At 41.9% G+C, this 13,693-nt stretch overlaps 1 protein-coding gene across 1 annotated transcript in view; it reads left to right on the top strand.

The window, feature by feature from the left end:
- The first annotated feature begins 606 nt into the window (after positions 1 to 606).
- The window catches only part of RP1L1 (RP1 like 1), a 28,394-nt gene continuing 15,307 nt past the window's right edge, over positions 607 to 13,693 (top strand). Inside the window, exon 1 of the mRNA XM_088162783.1 lies at positions 607 to 1,245. Within this exon, the coding sequence (XP_088018909.1) occupies positions 607 to 1,245 (639 nt within the window). The remainder of the gene's footprint in view (positions 1,246 to 13,693) is intronic.

A 13,693-nucleotide genomic window follows, 5' to 3' on the forward strand; every position in this document is an offset into this window, starting at 1 on the left:
AGAAATTTTTCATCCAGAACTGAGCACATTATGGCATGGCTTGTTCTAAAACCAGACTGCTGTGCCCCTCAGTGAGCTCAGGACTGATTGTGTGCCACAAAATGTAATCACAACATGAGGAAATTCAGCTTTGTTTTGGTTTTTGTTATGCCCCTGTCCACGGGGTTAAAGGGTTACATGAGAATCTCAGTGCTGTGCTTGTAAAAATAAAGCTGAAGTAATCACTGGCTATGACAATTTCAGAAAAAACCTCAAAAATATAAGCAAGGAAGACACAAAACTCCAAAGGACAACAATGCACTTTCTGTGGGTTTTGCTTGGGGTCTGACTCATGCTTTTTGTGCCTCGGGGGTGACTGACACTGACTGGATTCCCACTGGAGTCTGCAGGACCAGGAGGGTTGGACTGTGAGGAGCAGGGCTTTGGATGCTCTTCCCTGTGTCTGCCTGATCCATGAATTCCAAAGAGCTGTTGGTACAATCTGCTCATATGGAGCTGTTGTGAGGAGCACAAACCTTGCTCCCACACCAGCCAGGCTCTGATCCTTCCATACTCAAACCCCACTCTGTTTTTCCTTCTCTTTGCAGTTACCTTTAAACAAGAGGGATGACTCAGGTGCCTGCTGACCACCTGTCAACCACCAGCTCCTACAACTATGAGCCACCCCTCCCCACCGTGGCTCGGGCCAGCACCCTCACCAAGGTCCCTCCAGCCAAAAAAATAACCTTCTTCAAGAGTGGAGACCCTCAGTTTGCAGGGGTCAAGATGGCCATCAACCAGCGGAGCTTCAAGAGCTTCAACGCGCTCATGGACGACCTCTCCCATCGGGTCCCGCTGCCCTTTGGGGTCAGGACCATCACCACCCCACGAGGAATACACTGCATCAGTGAGCTGGACCAGCTGGAGGATGGAGGCTGCTACCTGTGCTCCGACAAGAAGTTTGTGAAGCCCATCAGCATCACCTCCGGCGGGCACCGGCCGGCCCCGCCGCGCAACAGCCGCCCCTCCAGCACCATGAGGAGAGCGGCTCAGGAGGGCAAGCTGGAAGATTATTCCACACCTTTCACTCACCATGGCCCCAGAATTCCCAAGAAAATCACTCTGGTTAAGAATGGGGAAAGTGGATTTCGGCGCTCCATCATCCTGAACCGCAGGAACGCCCGGAGTTTCAAAACGCTCCTGGATGAGATCACGGAGATCCTGCAGTTCCCGGTGAAAAAGCTCTACACTGTTGATGGGAAGAAGGTAAATATCTCTGGTGCTGGTCAATTGTTCAAACAGGAGCCATCACGTTCCTTGTGATGCAAATCCTTCAGCTCATGGGTCCAAAAGTTTATCCACATTACCTTAATCCTTCGGGCTTTGTTACATTAATCGCTTCCCCGTTAATTACACAATAGTTTGGTGTACAAGAATCTTGTTCAGCCACTCAAGAACTTCATGCCAAATACTGTTTGAGGTCAATGGGAGGTTTAATTTTTTGCAGTCAGATATAAAACCCTGTCTAGTTATAGTGTTTCTCACCTTTTTTGGGGGAGGCATGTCCCAACAGAGGTTCTACTTTTCCATACCTGACCACCGGGAATTCAACAGAATCAGGTGGCCCTTAGGTAGCACCTTGTGGTTGAACTTCTCATGATGTGGGGAGGATCATCCTCAACAGAGAAAAGATAAGATAACCAAGGATGATAAAATAAGATGATAAGATAACCAACTAATGCCTGAAAAAGTAAGGTTTCACTGGGATCAGGAGATATTCTTGTATTGATGAATTAGCGAATCTGCTGTGGAGGAATTCTTATCATTAATTCAGGGCATGGCAATCCCTACATTCTTCTGCTCCCAAAGGAATTTCCTGACAAACCTGAGATTCTCTTGACTTCTTCTCCATCTCTTTTTAGCTAACTAACCTTCACCTCAATTTTTTTGAAGTGATCTCACGAGTTATCCTGATTTCTCCCTGTCCCTGCAATGAATGGAGATTCCCAGTTCCCTTGCCACTTTTCCCACCTTTACAGGGCTGAGTGCCAGCTCCTCAGTGGTAAAAACACAACCACTTGTGGTGTCACTTTCTGAGCCAGGTGACTGGAATGGCCTGGGTTCAAATGACCCATTATCCAGGAGGGGAAAAAATGCAGGAATATTTTGCAATAAACACATTTCTACCTGGCATGGGGAGAGGAATGTGCAGTAGGAATGAGAGAGAGAGGGGATAATTTAAGCCACTCTTCCTGTGTCTTATCACAGAGCTTTCTGTATTCCCACCAGTCTGGAAAGAGCTTCCAACCAAACAAATCCTGCTGACAAGACATTTTATAATCTATGGATAACTGACTTATTTTGCCACTGATTTCTCCACTTTTCAAGACTTGGACTCCTGCTCAGTCCAGATGGACATAATAATCTTGTGAACTTGTGACAGCAGATTCCCCTTCTTCAATTTTTGAGAATTTTCACTGATTTCTCTAAAGAAAAGTTTTGCCTTCTACTTCTTAGTGCAGTCTTAATGTTCCCCTTGTAATTCCTGAGTGAATTCCTCACTATTTTCCTTCTTGTCATTATAAACACCAATATTTTAAGTGGGATATGTGCTAAATATGCACACTGTAAACACAATATCTTCAACTCAATGATCTTGGAGGTCTTTTCCAACCTTTCCACATTTTCCATCAGCAGAAATGTGGGTGTGGGTCAAACACCATCACTTAATCTCTCCACAGCCCCTGCAGATTCTATTTTCTTAATATGAAAATTTTAATTACTGTTTTGTCAATAAGGAGTTTATTTTCTATACCTTAATAATTCTACTTTCACTTCTTTAATTCCTGTGCAGAATATCACAGTGATAGGTGACAAGGGGTCCCAGCTCAGCAACATCATCATCTGCCACATAATTAGGAGATATGTGATTATTAATACCTTTCCTGGGAATCTTTTACAGCCATTATTAATTTTAGTAATTTACCTCCTGCTTTCAAACTGTTCACTACCATTCATTTCAAAACTATTAGGTCTTCCTGTTACTCTAGGCTTGGGTGCAAATCTTTTAAACCACAAAAAATTCACTCTGACTTGCATTTTCCAATCTTTTCCTTTCACATGGATTCTTAAACTCTATTCTTCTAAGTTTTTTGTCGTAGCTCAACTTCAAGACCTCTGCTTCTGATACACAGATGATTGTGTCTGAGTTTTCACTGAGGAATAAAAATAATTAATTCAATGCACAATTTTGAGCTTTCCTGAAATAAACTCCTTCCACTGGTGCTAGAGTTTAGTTTTAGCTGCATATCTTGTCTTTATACTTAAATTTGCATTTTCTGTTAAAGACAATGGAAAGAAGCTTCCATTCTTCCATGGTCATTTAAAGGTATCTGGATGTTTCATAGTTCTTGGGTATTTCCTTTTTTCTTGCATTATTCTCTTTGAAGAACAATTCAAAATCTCTTTAAATAATTTTGTAAACTTCTTTTATCCCAATTATCTCTGTATTTTTTTCCCCCATGACTTAGCACAGAGATCTTTCTGGGAAAGAGGACTGGGATGGAGTGGAGCAGTAACTTTTGATATTTATTTCCATATTTTGACAGATTAGCAGAATAATTCCTAAGCAATGCATCTGAACTGCTGATGGACTGACTTCACATTTTTCTGGCTCAGAGTAACAAAATTTAATAGCAGGTTCACAATGTCTCTTTTTCACACAGTTTTTCTTTGAATTCTTGAAAACCAAACACACACAAAAAAAGGGAAAAACCTCCTGTCCTACATGTTCATTAGTCTTCCACTGATGGAAAAGATGTTCACAGACCTCAGTGTGTTTGCTCTTCAATCTCCTTTTGTTTATTCTACTACTGTAATTCCAGATCTAAACTTAAATGCTAAAATTAGTTAAATCACCTCTGTCCCAGTGGCTCTGTTTTGATCAGCTCCATTTTAATTTTCTGAACATTTTGTTGAGTAAATTCAGGACGCTTCAAAATTACAAATTTTTATGTGGCACATGTGGAACAGGCTTGTTTTGTGTTCCTTTGATGGAGTATTGATTTAAGAAAACAGAGAAAGTGATTTCTTCCTTTTGTAGTCCACAGATTTTTCCAGTAAACCTCTAAGTTTAATTCAATCATAACTCAAAGTTAAATCATAGAATCTGAGAATTTTAAAGCCCTGATTCCCATGGAAGTACATCCAATTTGGTTCTATTGGTATTTACATATTTACATTTTTATTCTATCTCCTGAAACCTTCAGTGAGGTGGAACCAGTATTTTTAATACTAAACATGAAGCTACTAGGAAATCCTAGTCCCACTGAAGAAAGCAGGTGTGAAGTGTTTGAACACTCATTTCATCAGGGCAAATAGCCCATTTTCCCAAATTAACCAAGATTTTTCTTGCCTAGAAATTTGATGACTATGGGACTGGAGAAAAATTTAATTCAGTTTTAGGTAAGCAAAATCAATTCCATTTTCAGCAAGAAAAGAAGTGTAAATCATAAAGTTTGGCTGTTTTGTTTTTTTCAGGTCAAGCCACTCATTTGTGTTTTCCAGATGATTAACTGGAAATAATTGGATTAACTGCCCAAATAGAGAAATTTTTTATTTAGGTTAACATTGACACACAATTCACTGGCCAGTGAAACTCTGTGCCATTTTCCCACTAAAATATAGACAATCCTGGATGCAATTTATTAATTCATCTAAATCTGAGTGTCTTATGAGGCATTTGGGATGGGGGTACATTTTGCCTGTTGGACCTTCTTTATCAATTATAGAGCACAGGAAGACTGACTCAGACTAGTAAATTAAGCCAGGCCTAAGCTTTCATATATTAGTTACAAAGTACTGCAGATATTTAGATATTGGCAAACAAGCACAGGACTTTACATCCATTAGCTGATGAGACTGATGAAATCACATATTTCCTGTTTTTTTACAGTTCTATACTAAGAAAAGAGGCAGGTGAGCAGATATCCCAATAAAAAGAATAATTGTAGGTTATCTTCTCCATTGAATGACCTTTTGACTCCATTCTGGGAAGTTTTTATATCACATAGTGGGTTTTCTTCCTCATGGTGTAAACCACAGGAATGCACCTCTGTTCAGATCCCCAGCACCCATCTGTGGAGAGGGGAGGATGTCTCAGGGGGCAAAGAGACAGAGATCACAGAAAGGGCAGAAATCCTCCCAGGCTGTAAGAAATGACGTGTAGGATAATGAGGCAGCGACAGAGGATTTCCCTTACAAATGGCAATTATCCAGGGCCCACCAGCTGAACAGTCATTAAGACTTTGTCAAGTCACAGGAACCCAGCACCATGACTGTGTCCAGGCACACATGGCCTGATTTCTGAATCACTAGGCCTTCCTTTTACTGGCTGTCCAAAATTAAAACAAACAAAAAAAAAAACCAAACTCTTCCTTAAAATCCAACGTTCCTCCTCACATGGCATTTGAAACCACACTTGTGAGATGGCAAATAGTCTACATAGTTTATGGCTACTGGTGGCAATTACCAAGAGCAGCTCGAATGGGATTTATCAGCCCTCGAAAGAGTTTTCTGGGGATGTGGCCAGTTTTATGTTTGTTGGAGTGAGGCCAAGGCTGAGATGTTTTTTTGTTTGGGCGCACTCAAGGCTGACCGTAAGTTGTTACATTGAATGAGTGAATCTGATCCGGTTTTGTTGTGTGGAAAGGTCCAGTGGAAGACCAGAAAGACTCAGGTTTTGCCTCAGATTCTGCAAGTGAGAACGTTGCAGAAGGAGCTCCATGTGCCACCGAATTTCCTTGAGGGATCAGAGAATTGCCAGGCAGGATAATCAGGGGAGCAATCGTGAGTTAAGGAATGTTTCCTCAGGCACAACTAACTGGGGACTGTAAAGGATTAGTTACTAGAAATTCCTTGGGGTAAGATCCTCAGTTTTCTCCTGTGTTTGTGTGGAATTTGGCAAGGGTTGCACTTAGGCAAGACCAATCCCTCTGGGGCAAATCAAGCCATCTTGTCTCAGTCTTGGAGAAAGACAGAATTGCCCAAATGAAGTGACTCCTTCCCTGGTACATCTTCCCAGTCTCCAGCAACCTGTAGGATAAGATCTTCAGCCCAAAGCAGCACCAGCAGCCCTCACAGCTATTCCAGTAGCCAAGAGAGTATCAGAGCACAGACTCTGGCACCAAATGGCACCATCTGTGGATAGTCACGTTTTGTAGCACCCAAAATAGGGTGTAATTCCCACAGAGATGGTCACATTCAAGCCACTTCTTAGAAAAGCTCCCTGGCATGTGTTAACTCTCAGATCTGCCCAGGAATTCCTTGGGAGAGTGTCATTTGATCCAGGCTTTAAATGCTCTAAAGACCACTCTAAGAAGTGTATTAGAAGCAATGCTGCTCCTGGATCCAGAATTGATTTAATTTAGCAGTGAAGACAGAACTTTTATTTTTAGATGTTATTAGCCAAGCTGGTGGCCTAACTATTATTACCAAGTAGTTCTTGATAATGACTGTATTTACAGCGACCTAGGGGTGCAAGGCCAGGAAACAGGCTTGTCTGACATATTTCCTGGCTCAGATTTACACATCCATAGAGCCATTCCTGGGACATCTGTGGGCTGCCTGCAGGCATCCTCTCGGCCACTCATGTTTGGGCTCTCTACCAAGATCATCTGTCTTAATGACAGGTGTCATCAAGACCCTGATGGAAGTGCAGGAGGAAGAGGGGATACATGGAGGCAGATAAGCTGGTTTAAAATGTGGTGTGTGTATATAAACAGTGAGAGACGAGAGGTGATAATTTGCCTCCGTGGGATCGTTAATTTTCTGGTTGCACGTTGACGTATTCGCCGTGACACTCGGTTTCTGTGCTCAGGTATGAAGGATTGCAACCAATTCCAGCCCCTGATCTGGAGCAAACCGTTGTTATCAAGCGAGCTGTGCCACTTTTCCACCCACCACGTGTGTGACTCATGGTCTAAAAACAAACCACAGGTTTCAGGTTTGATATTCTCTGATTCCGTGCCAAAACCACAATGACTCCAACGAGATTTACACAAGCGATCTGTAAACCTCAGCAAAACTTTCCATGAACCTCATCCACAAGAAGATTCATATCCAGGTGTGTTTTGTGAACCTTTGAGATGCCCTGAGATCATCTGGCCAGGTGCCTTACACAGTAGAGTTAAAGGGACCTCGTGTTTAGTGACTTTCTTATCTAACATGAAGCAAATCTGATTCTTTCTTATCTAACATGCACCAAATGCAGATGATTCCTTTAGCCTGAGGAGGTTTTGCTCTTTCAGTAATAATGGAGCAAAGTGTAATTGCTTTCTAATCCTTTTGAATTTAATCCAGGGCAAAGACATTTCCAATCATGTTATTGAGTATAATGCAATAATCATGGAATCATGGAATATCCTGAGCTGGAAGGGACTCCTAAGGATCATGCAGCCCAACCCCTGGCCCTGCACAGGACATCCCAAAAATCCCACAATGTGCCTGAGAGTGTTGTCCAAACCCTCCTGGAGCTCTGGCAGCCTTGGTGGTATGACCACGAATATTTCCTAATTTTTCCGAAAAGCAACTTAGAAAATTCTACCACTCATTTAATTGTCCTTATGGATTTCACTTATAGAACCAAAAGTTTCTGCTATTCTATGGGTACCTCCTACAACTATTTTTGGGTTTTCCCCAGAACAAACTATTTTGTTTTTAAATGCAAGTGGTTTTGAAAAAAAAATGAATTTAATTTTTTTATAGGTACAATTTTGTCACGTTTAGGTTTTTTTCCATCTTAAACAAATTTTAGAAAGTACTTAGAGGAAAATTACTTCTGTAGTTACCAACATACAGAAGCTAAGAACTCTGGAAAAATTATAGACAATTAAAGAAGAAACAAAATATCTCAGACTTATAAAATGCAGATTTGTCAATGCAACAAAGGGCACAAAATTGCATAACAGTAATTTAAACTTGATATAAAAATCCTGTGTGGGGGTTTTATTTATGAAAAATTTATTGAGCCAATAAAAACAGCTCTATGTCAGTAACAGGTGAATTGCCAGAAAAAATCAAGGTTCATCAGAAAATGTTGTGTTACAAAATATTTAATGAGAAATGTGAAGATTTTCCTGTTGATGGTTCTCCTTATAGTGCAGAAAAGGAGCAATAAATAAAAGTGGACTTCAGGAGAGTTAAGATTTGTCACCACGATCTCTCTATTTAGTCATTTGCTGAGAGTACAAAAAATAGCAGAATTCCACCCTCTCCTGGAAAAACTGTGAATTTTCTGTAAGTACTTTCAGGAGAAATCACTGTTTCTTCAAAGAATTTTCACAGGAAAGTCTGTGGGGTTTTTTTCATAGGGAAATTAGGTTTTACAGATGAAGACTTGGGAGTCTTTAGCCAGTAAAAGGAAAGGAAAATAGAGGATTTTTACATTTGCATCAATTTTCTTCTTCCTTTTGGACCTTGAACATGGAATTCAAAGGGTTCTGCTGCAACTCTTAGCAAGGTCTGGAAGTAGAAGTAAAAGCCTTCCCACTATTCCCATTTGTATCATGGACTTTGCAAAATGAGAGTGAAACCTGGACTCAATAACAAAAAAAAATTACTCAATTAAACCAAAATTTTCAGATGAATGTGTATCTCTTTGTGCCCAGAGCTGTTGGAGCCCACAGATTTTACCCACAGTGTTTGTGCTAAGAGACATCCAAGATGACAAGACCAGGAATAAATTCCCTGTGGATCTGTGAGTTTGATCCAGGAGGGTTTATATCCTCAATCCCAGCTCCTGGAGAAAACTGGAGCATAACTGTGTTGTCCTTCCCTCCTTCCCCCATAATTTCCAACTGGAATACCTTCTCATCCACCATGTAAATATTCTCATATGGAAGGAGTGAGTTTTGACAGCTTCTGGTCATGGGGAAAAGTTTGAAACTCCCGACCTGGATCCTTCCCACTGACTCAGCCACCACAAGGCTGAGCACAGGAGCCAAATGTTTCACATTTTTCAAGGCACATCAATTTTTCAGCTAATCCTGCCCCAGGAGAGGATCAGGGCAGGCTCTCGGGGTGGAGTGGGTGTCACTCTGACTCATCGTTTTCAAAAGCCGATGTTGGATGGACCAGATTTAATGAAGCCAATGCCAAAGGGGCAGGTGGGGGACTCTGATTTCACTCAGAAGGTGAAAAACATCAGCAGAGAAACTTTTCTAGAAAGTCTGTCCTCTCTTCTCAGTGGAAATTTGCACCTTTAACAGCAGTTTGCTCTTTCTCTGGCTGCTTCACAGCTTGAACAGTGTCAGACCTAATTCTGAGCTGACAGAGTGGGTGGGGAGAGAAAAGGCCACCAAAACTTGCATATAAGGCCAGTGCAATGTGGAGATCTCCCCAGATCAATCCAACACTTTTTTTGTGAAGTCCTTGGGAAGCCTCCCCTAGTCTTCATCAGGAACCAGCTCATCCTGCACAGGGGCAGGGCTGGTGGCACCACTCACACAAACAAAACTTCCAAATTGAAGCAGGCTAGAAATCACTTTTCTTCCCATTTTTGTCCTCTTCACCTGTTTCTTAAAAACATGCTTTCTCCATGCCTTTATTTTCCCTATCAATCCACTTCCTCTTTTCCCATGAGGTGTTTCTCTTCTGCTGCTACCCAAGTGATTTCCAACAGCCACTGATTTTCTGATTGCAGTATTTATCTTGGAATGATGAAAGAGTGGTTCATCAAAAGTACTTTCAGGGCAAAAACCATAATGCTTTTTTTTTTTTATATGTATGCAAAGTGTCACACACAGGAAAAAAGCATCCATGAGGACTCCAGGAAAAGCTGCCAGCAGAGCAATAGCTGCACATGATCTTTGTCTGTACTTAACTGAGAAAGCAGAGCAGGGCATTATTGCATTTTTCCTCTCTCTTTCACGTGTTTACTTGGCTCTTTGAGTGCTTCATGGCCTTCCAAAACTCTCATTTTTTCATGCATTTTTACAATGTGGGCAAACCTGAAAGCTGAACAGGTCTTGTCTGTTAAAATCTAGAAGATGCTAATGTTTGTAGAAATGTTGGAATGGCAAATTATCTTACACTGCTGCATTTCAGGACATGGAGCACTGGACTTGCTCGTATTCTCATTAAATAAGCATCAAATAAAGGTGGCAGCTTGTAATCTGTGTTTAACAAACTACCTGCTCTTACAAGAGCCTTGGACACTGGAATCCACCCTGATTTATGCATCTTTCTTTGGTAAAAGAAGGTTTTGGGATGATCCTTCCAGTACCTGAAGGGAGCCTGCAAGAAAGATGGAGAGAGACTTTGGACAAGGACATGGAGGGACAGGACACAGGGAATGGCTTCAGTCTGCCAGAGAGCAGGGATGGATGGGATATTGGGAAGGAATTGTTCCCTGGGAGGGTGGGGCCCTGGCACAGGGTGCCCAGAGAAGCTGTGGCTGTCCCTGGATCCCTGGAAGTGTCCAAGGCCAGGTTGGATGGGGCTTGGAGCAGCCTGGGATAGTGGAAGGTGTCCCTGCCCATGGTAGAACTGGATGATCCTTGAAGCCCCTTTCCACCCAAACAATTCCATGATTCTGTGTGGATCTGGGGACCTGATATTTAATTTAGTTTAAGAATCAGTCTGAGTTTTGATTTGGGAGATGCAAAGGATGCTGTGTGCTCTCCTGTGGACGAATAATTTGGATGCAACCCCTTCCAGAGGATTAGATCCATTTCCATGCAGTATTTCCTCACTCAAAATTCAGTATTACCTCTTTTTCTATGTTCCACCTGATGACAGGGAAGAGCCTTCTGACCCCTGCTAAAGTTAGAGAAAGGGAGAACAAGTCATGCACTTCCTGATCTCTTCCTCCTCCTTTTCTTCCACTGCTTTGCTAATTTGTATGTGGGCACGGAGAGACAACACCCCATGATTCACCTTCTGACCACAGATTACCCAGCCACTCCCCAGAGCCACTCTCTAATTCCTCCGGTGCAAAGTTTGGGGAAGGGAAGGGCAAACGGGTTCTTTGCATGAATAAAATGCAAAATTCATTATCATTAAACCAGGATACATCAGTTCAGAGCCTGGATGCCTCCGGGTTGGATGTGGCACAACCACAAAACAACAGGGCTGTTCACACTCCGAGGAGGTGTAAATGGGAATGGAATTAAAAACGGAGCAGATGGGAGAGTTCTAGGAAAGGAGGCAGTGAGACAGCCCAGCCATGGACTCTGCCCATTAGCCTGCTCCTCTGTGGGTGTGTTTCCAGCTTTTCCTCTTTCTCCCATGCATCTCTGCACTCCTTTGGAAGGTGGATTAGTTTAAAGAGCCATGCCTTGCATTTCCACATTCTAAATGTCAGATGTCTTTGGCTGGCTGGCAGCCAGAGCAGAGCAAGGGTGTCTCCTTCACTCTGCCTTCATCAGAAACTGATACCCGTGTTCACCTTCTGAGGTGAGCAAGGCTGAGAGGTTTTTCTTTCCCTGGGAAGGGCCAGAGGGTGGCATGGTCTCCACAACAACCAGCTGCTTCTGTATTTTAGAGGTGCTATATTTGCCTTGCTTTTGTGTAGGTATTGATGACATTTTATTATTAATTGTGTTGCAGTAGCACCTAGAGGTCCTTGCTGAGATCACAGCAGTTGGTGGGTCCTGTACAGCAAAATTCATGGAGACAATCCATCTTCAATGGATAGCAGCCAGACTGGTAAAAAAAGGGATATTTCAGAAGAGATGATGTGTTTTCATTTACACCTCACTTGTAGTGACCTTCCCAGTGGAGCTTAATGTCTGTAAAACATTTTTATTGGATAGAACATCCAGCTATTTTGAACCAATCCATAAATGCCATATCCCACTGGGGCAGAGTTCCTCTGGTGGGAGATAATGAATCATAAATCATAGAATGGTTTGGGTTGGAAGGGACATTAAAGATCATCTTGTTCCAACCCCTGCCATGGGCAGGGACACCTTCCTCTACCCCAGGCTGCTCTAAGACTCATCCAGCCTGGATTCTTGTCCAGAACTTCACTCACAGCATCCATAATCCCCTTGGATCCTGATCCAGAGTCTGTGGAGGTCACCATGTTTCTCTCCATCTATTACGGTGGGGCTGGGATCAGGTTTTACAGTAAGACTGAGAAACTTGATTTAATTTTCAGGTATTACCCAATAAAATTTTAATGAGAATCTATTCCAGCCCGCCAAGTGCCAACTGCTAGACTGATCTCATGAATTTTGGTGGGTTTTTGTCTCTGATAATCCACAGCCTTAACTGTGACTGAGTTACATCAAGGAAACTCCAAAAAGACTTGAATGGATCCTGACTGGTCCAAGGGAACTCTTTACTAACCCATCAAATATCTTTATCATAAACCATGTTTTCTCTTCCATTTTATTCCTAATTGTTCACTTATGGATTAAAATATTCTTGAAGTTCCCATGTTTTGGGACTCAGCTTGTAAATGAAGATTCCTCCTTTTCTAACTTTATGGATGTGGTTGATGTTTCCTGCTGAGTTTTCTGGTCTCATATTTATCTTCTATCCTGCCAGCCATCCTCAGGCACATATTGGATACTCTAGAACATCTCAAATTGTTCTATGAATCTGAATTTAGACAACTGCATTGAGATTATTGACTCTGTCATCAGTGAGAATCAGGCATGTCCAATGGGGATGTTGACCTGGATTAAGTGAAATTATTTGTCTCTCAAAAATATTGACTGCTCTCCACCAAGAAGCCTTGATTGTAGATGATGAGCTACAATCCTGGGTGATGAATTAATGGAGAAATATTAGAGCAGGGCATTCTCTTCTCCATCACATCTTCAGGTGATCCTTCAGGTGATCACCAGATTTTAAGGATTTACAATCCATTGCCTTTGGGTTTATTTTAGCTAAATTGTGATGGGATTTAATACTGTTTGCTCTGAATATCCTAGCATGGATGCTCAGGATTGCTATGGCAGCCTGAGGGAAGTGGGGAATCTGTTTACCAGAAGAATCTAAGGTTTTACCATTGCTTTAAAATCATAGAATAATCATAGAAATGATCAAGGTCGGACAAGACCTCCACAATCATGAAGACCAACCTTCAGATGAAACACATCCCCCTTCAGTGGCATTCCATTTTCTCCACTGTGACAGCTAAAGCAGATAAGAACATTCACCTTCTTGTCTTTCAGTTCCACCCCACTTTTCCTTAACTAATGTCTCCATGAAAATAACATCCACTTTTACAATAAAACACAGAATGACATTATCACTGAGTTTGGAAAAGACTTTTGGAGATCATCTCATCAAACCTTCCTTTTCCTCCATATGTTGGAATCCACACTGTTCTCTGCTAGATCATTTATACCTCTTACCTAATCTGAACAGCAATTCAACATCAGATTATTCTCTGAATTTAATCTTATCTAATATTTCATCTCTTTCTCTGGGGTTCACAGGGTTCTGAAACAGGAATAACTACTGTGTCTGCTTTTTTTTTGTTGTTGCATGGTCCTACTGCCACATCATGTAATCTTCTCTCTCTCCAAGTTTCTGTCTGATATCCATGAAAACCTGTGACAGAAATTGCATAGAAAATGCAGTTACTCAAGTCATAAAAACTCTTTGGTGATTGTAGTGTCCAAGAAGAAGGACAGGATCACTTCTCTTGCACAACAGCAAAAAGGAGGCTGGAGCCCCTCTGCTCTGGGAGAGCTGGGGA

The sequence above is a fragment of the Sturnus vulgaris genome, chromosome 3 (genome assembly GCF_052056855.1).
Source record: "Sturnus vulgaris isolate bStuVul1 chromosome 3, bStuVul1.hap1, whole genome shotgun sequence".
Taxonomy (NCBI): Eukaryota; Metazoa; Chordata; class Aves; order Passeriformes; family Sturnidae; genus Sturnus; species Sturnus vulgaris.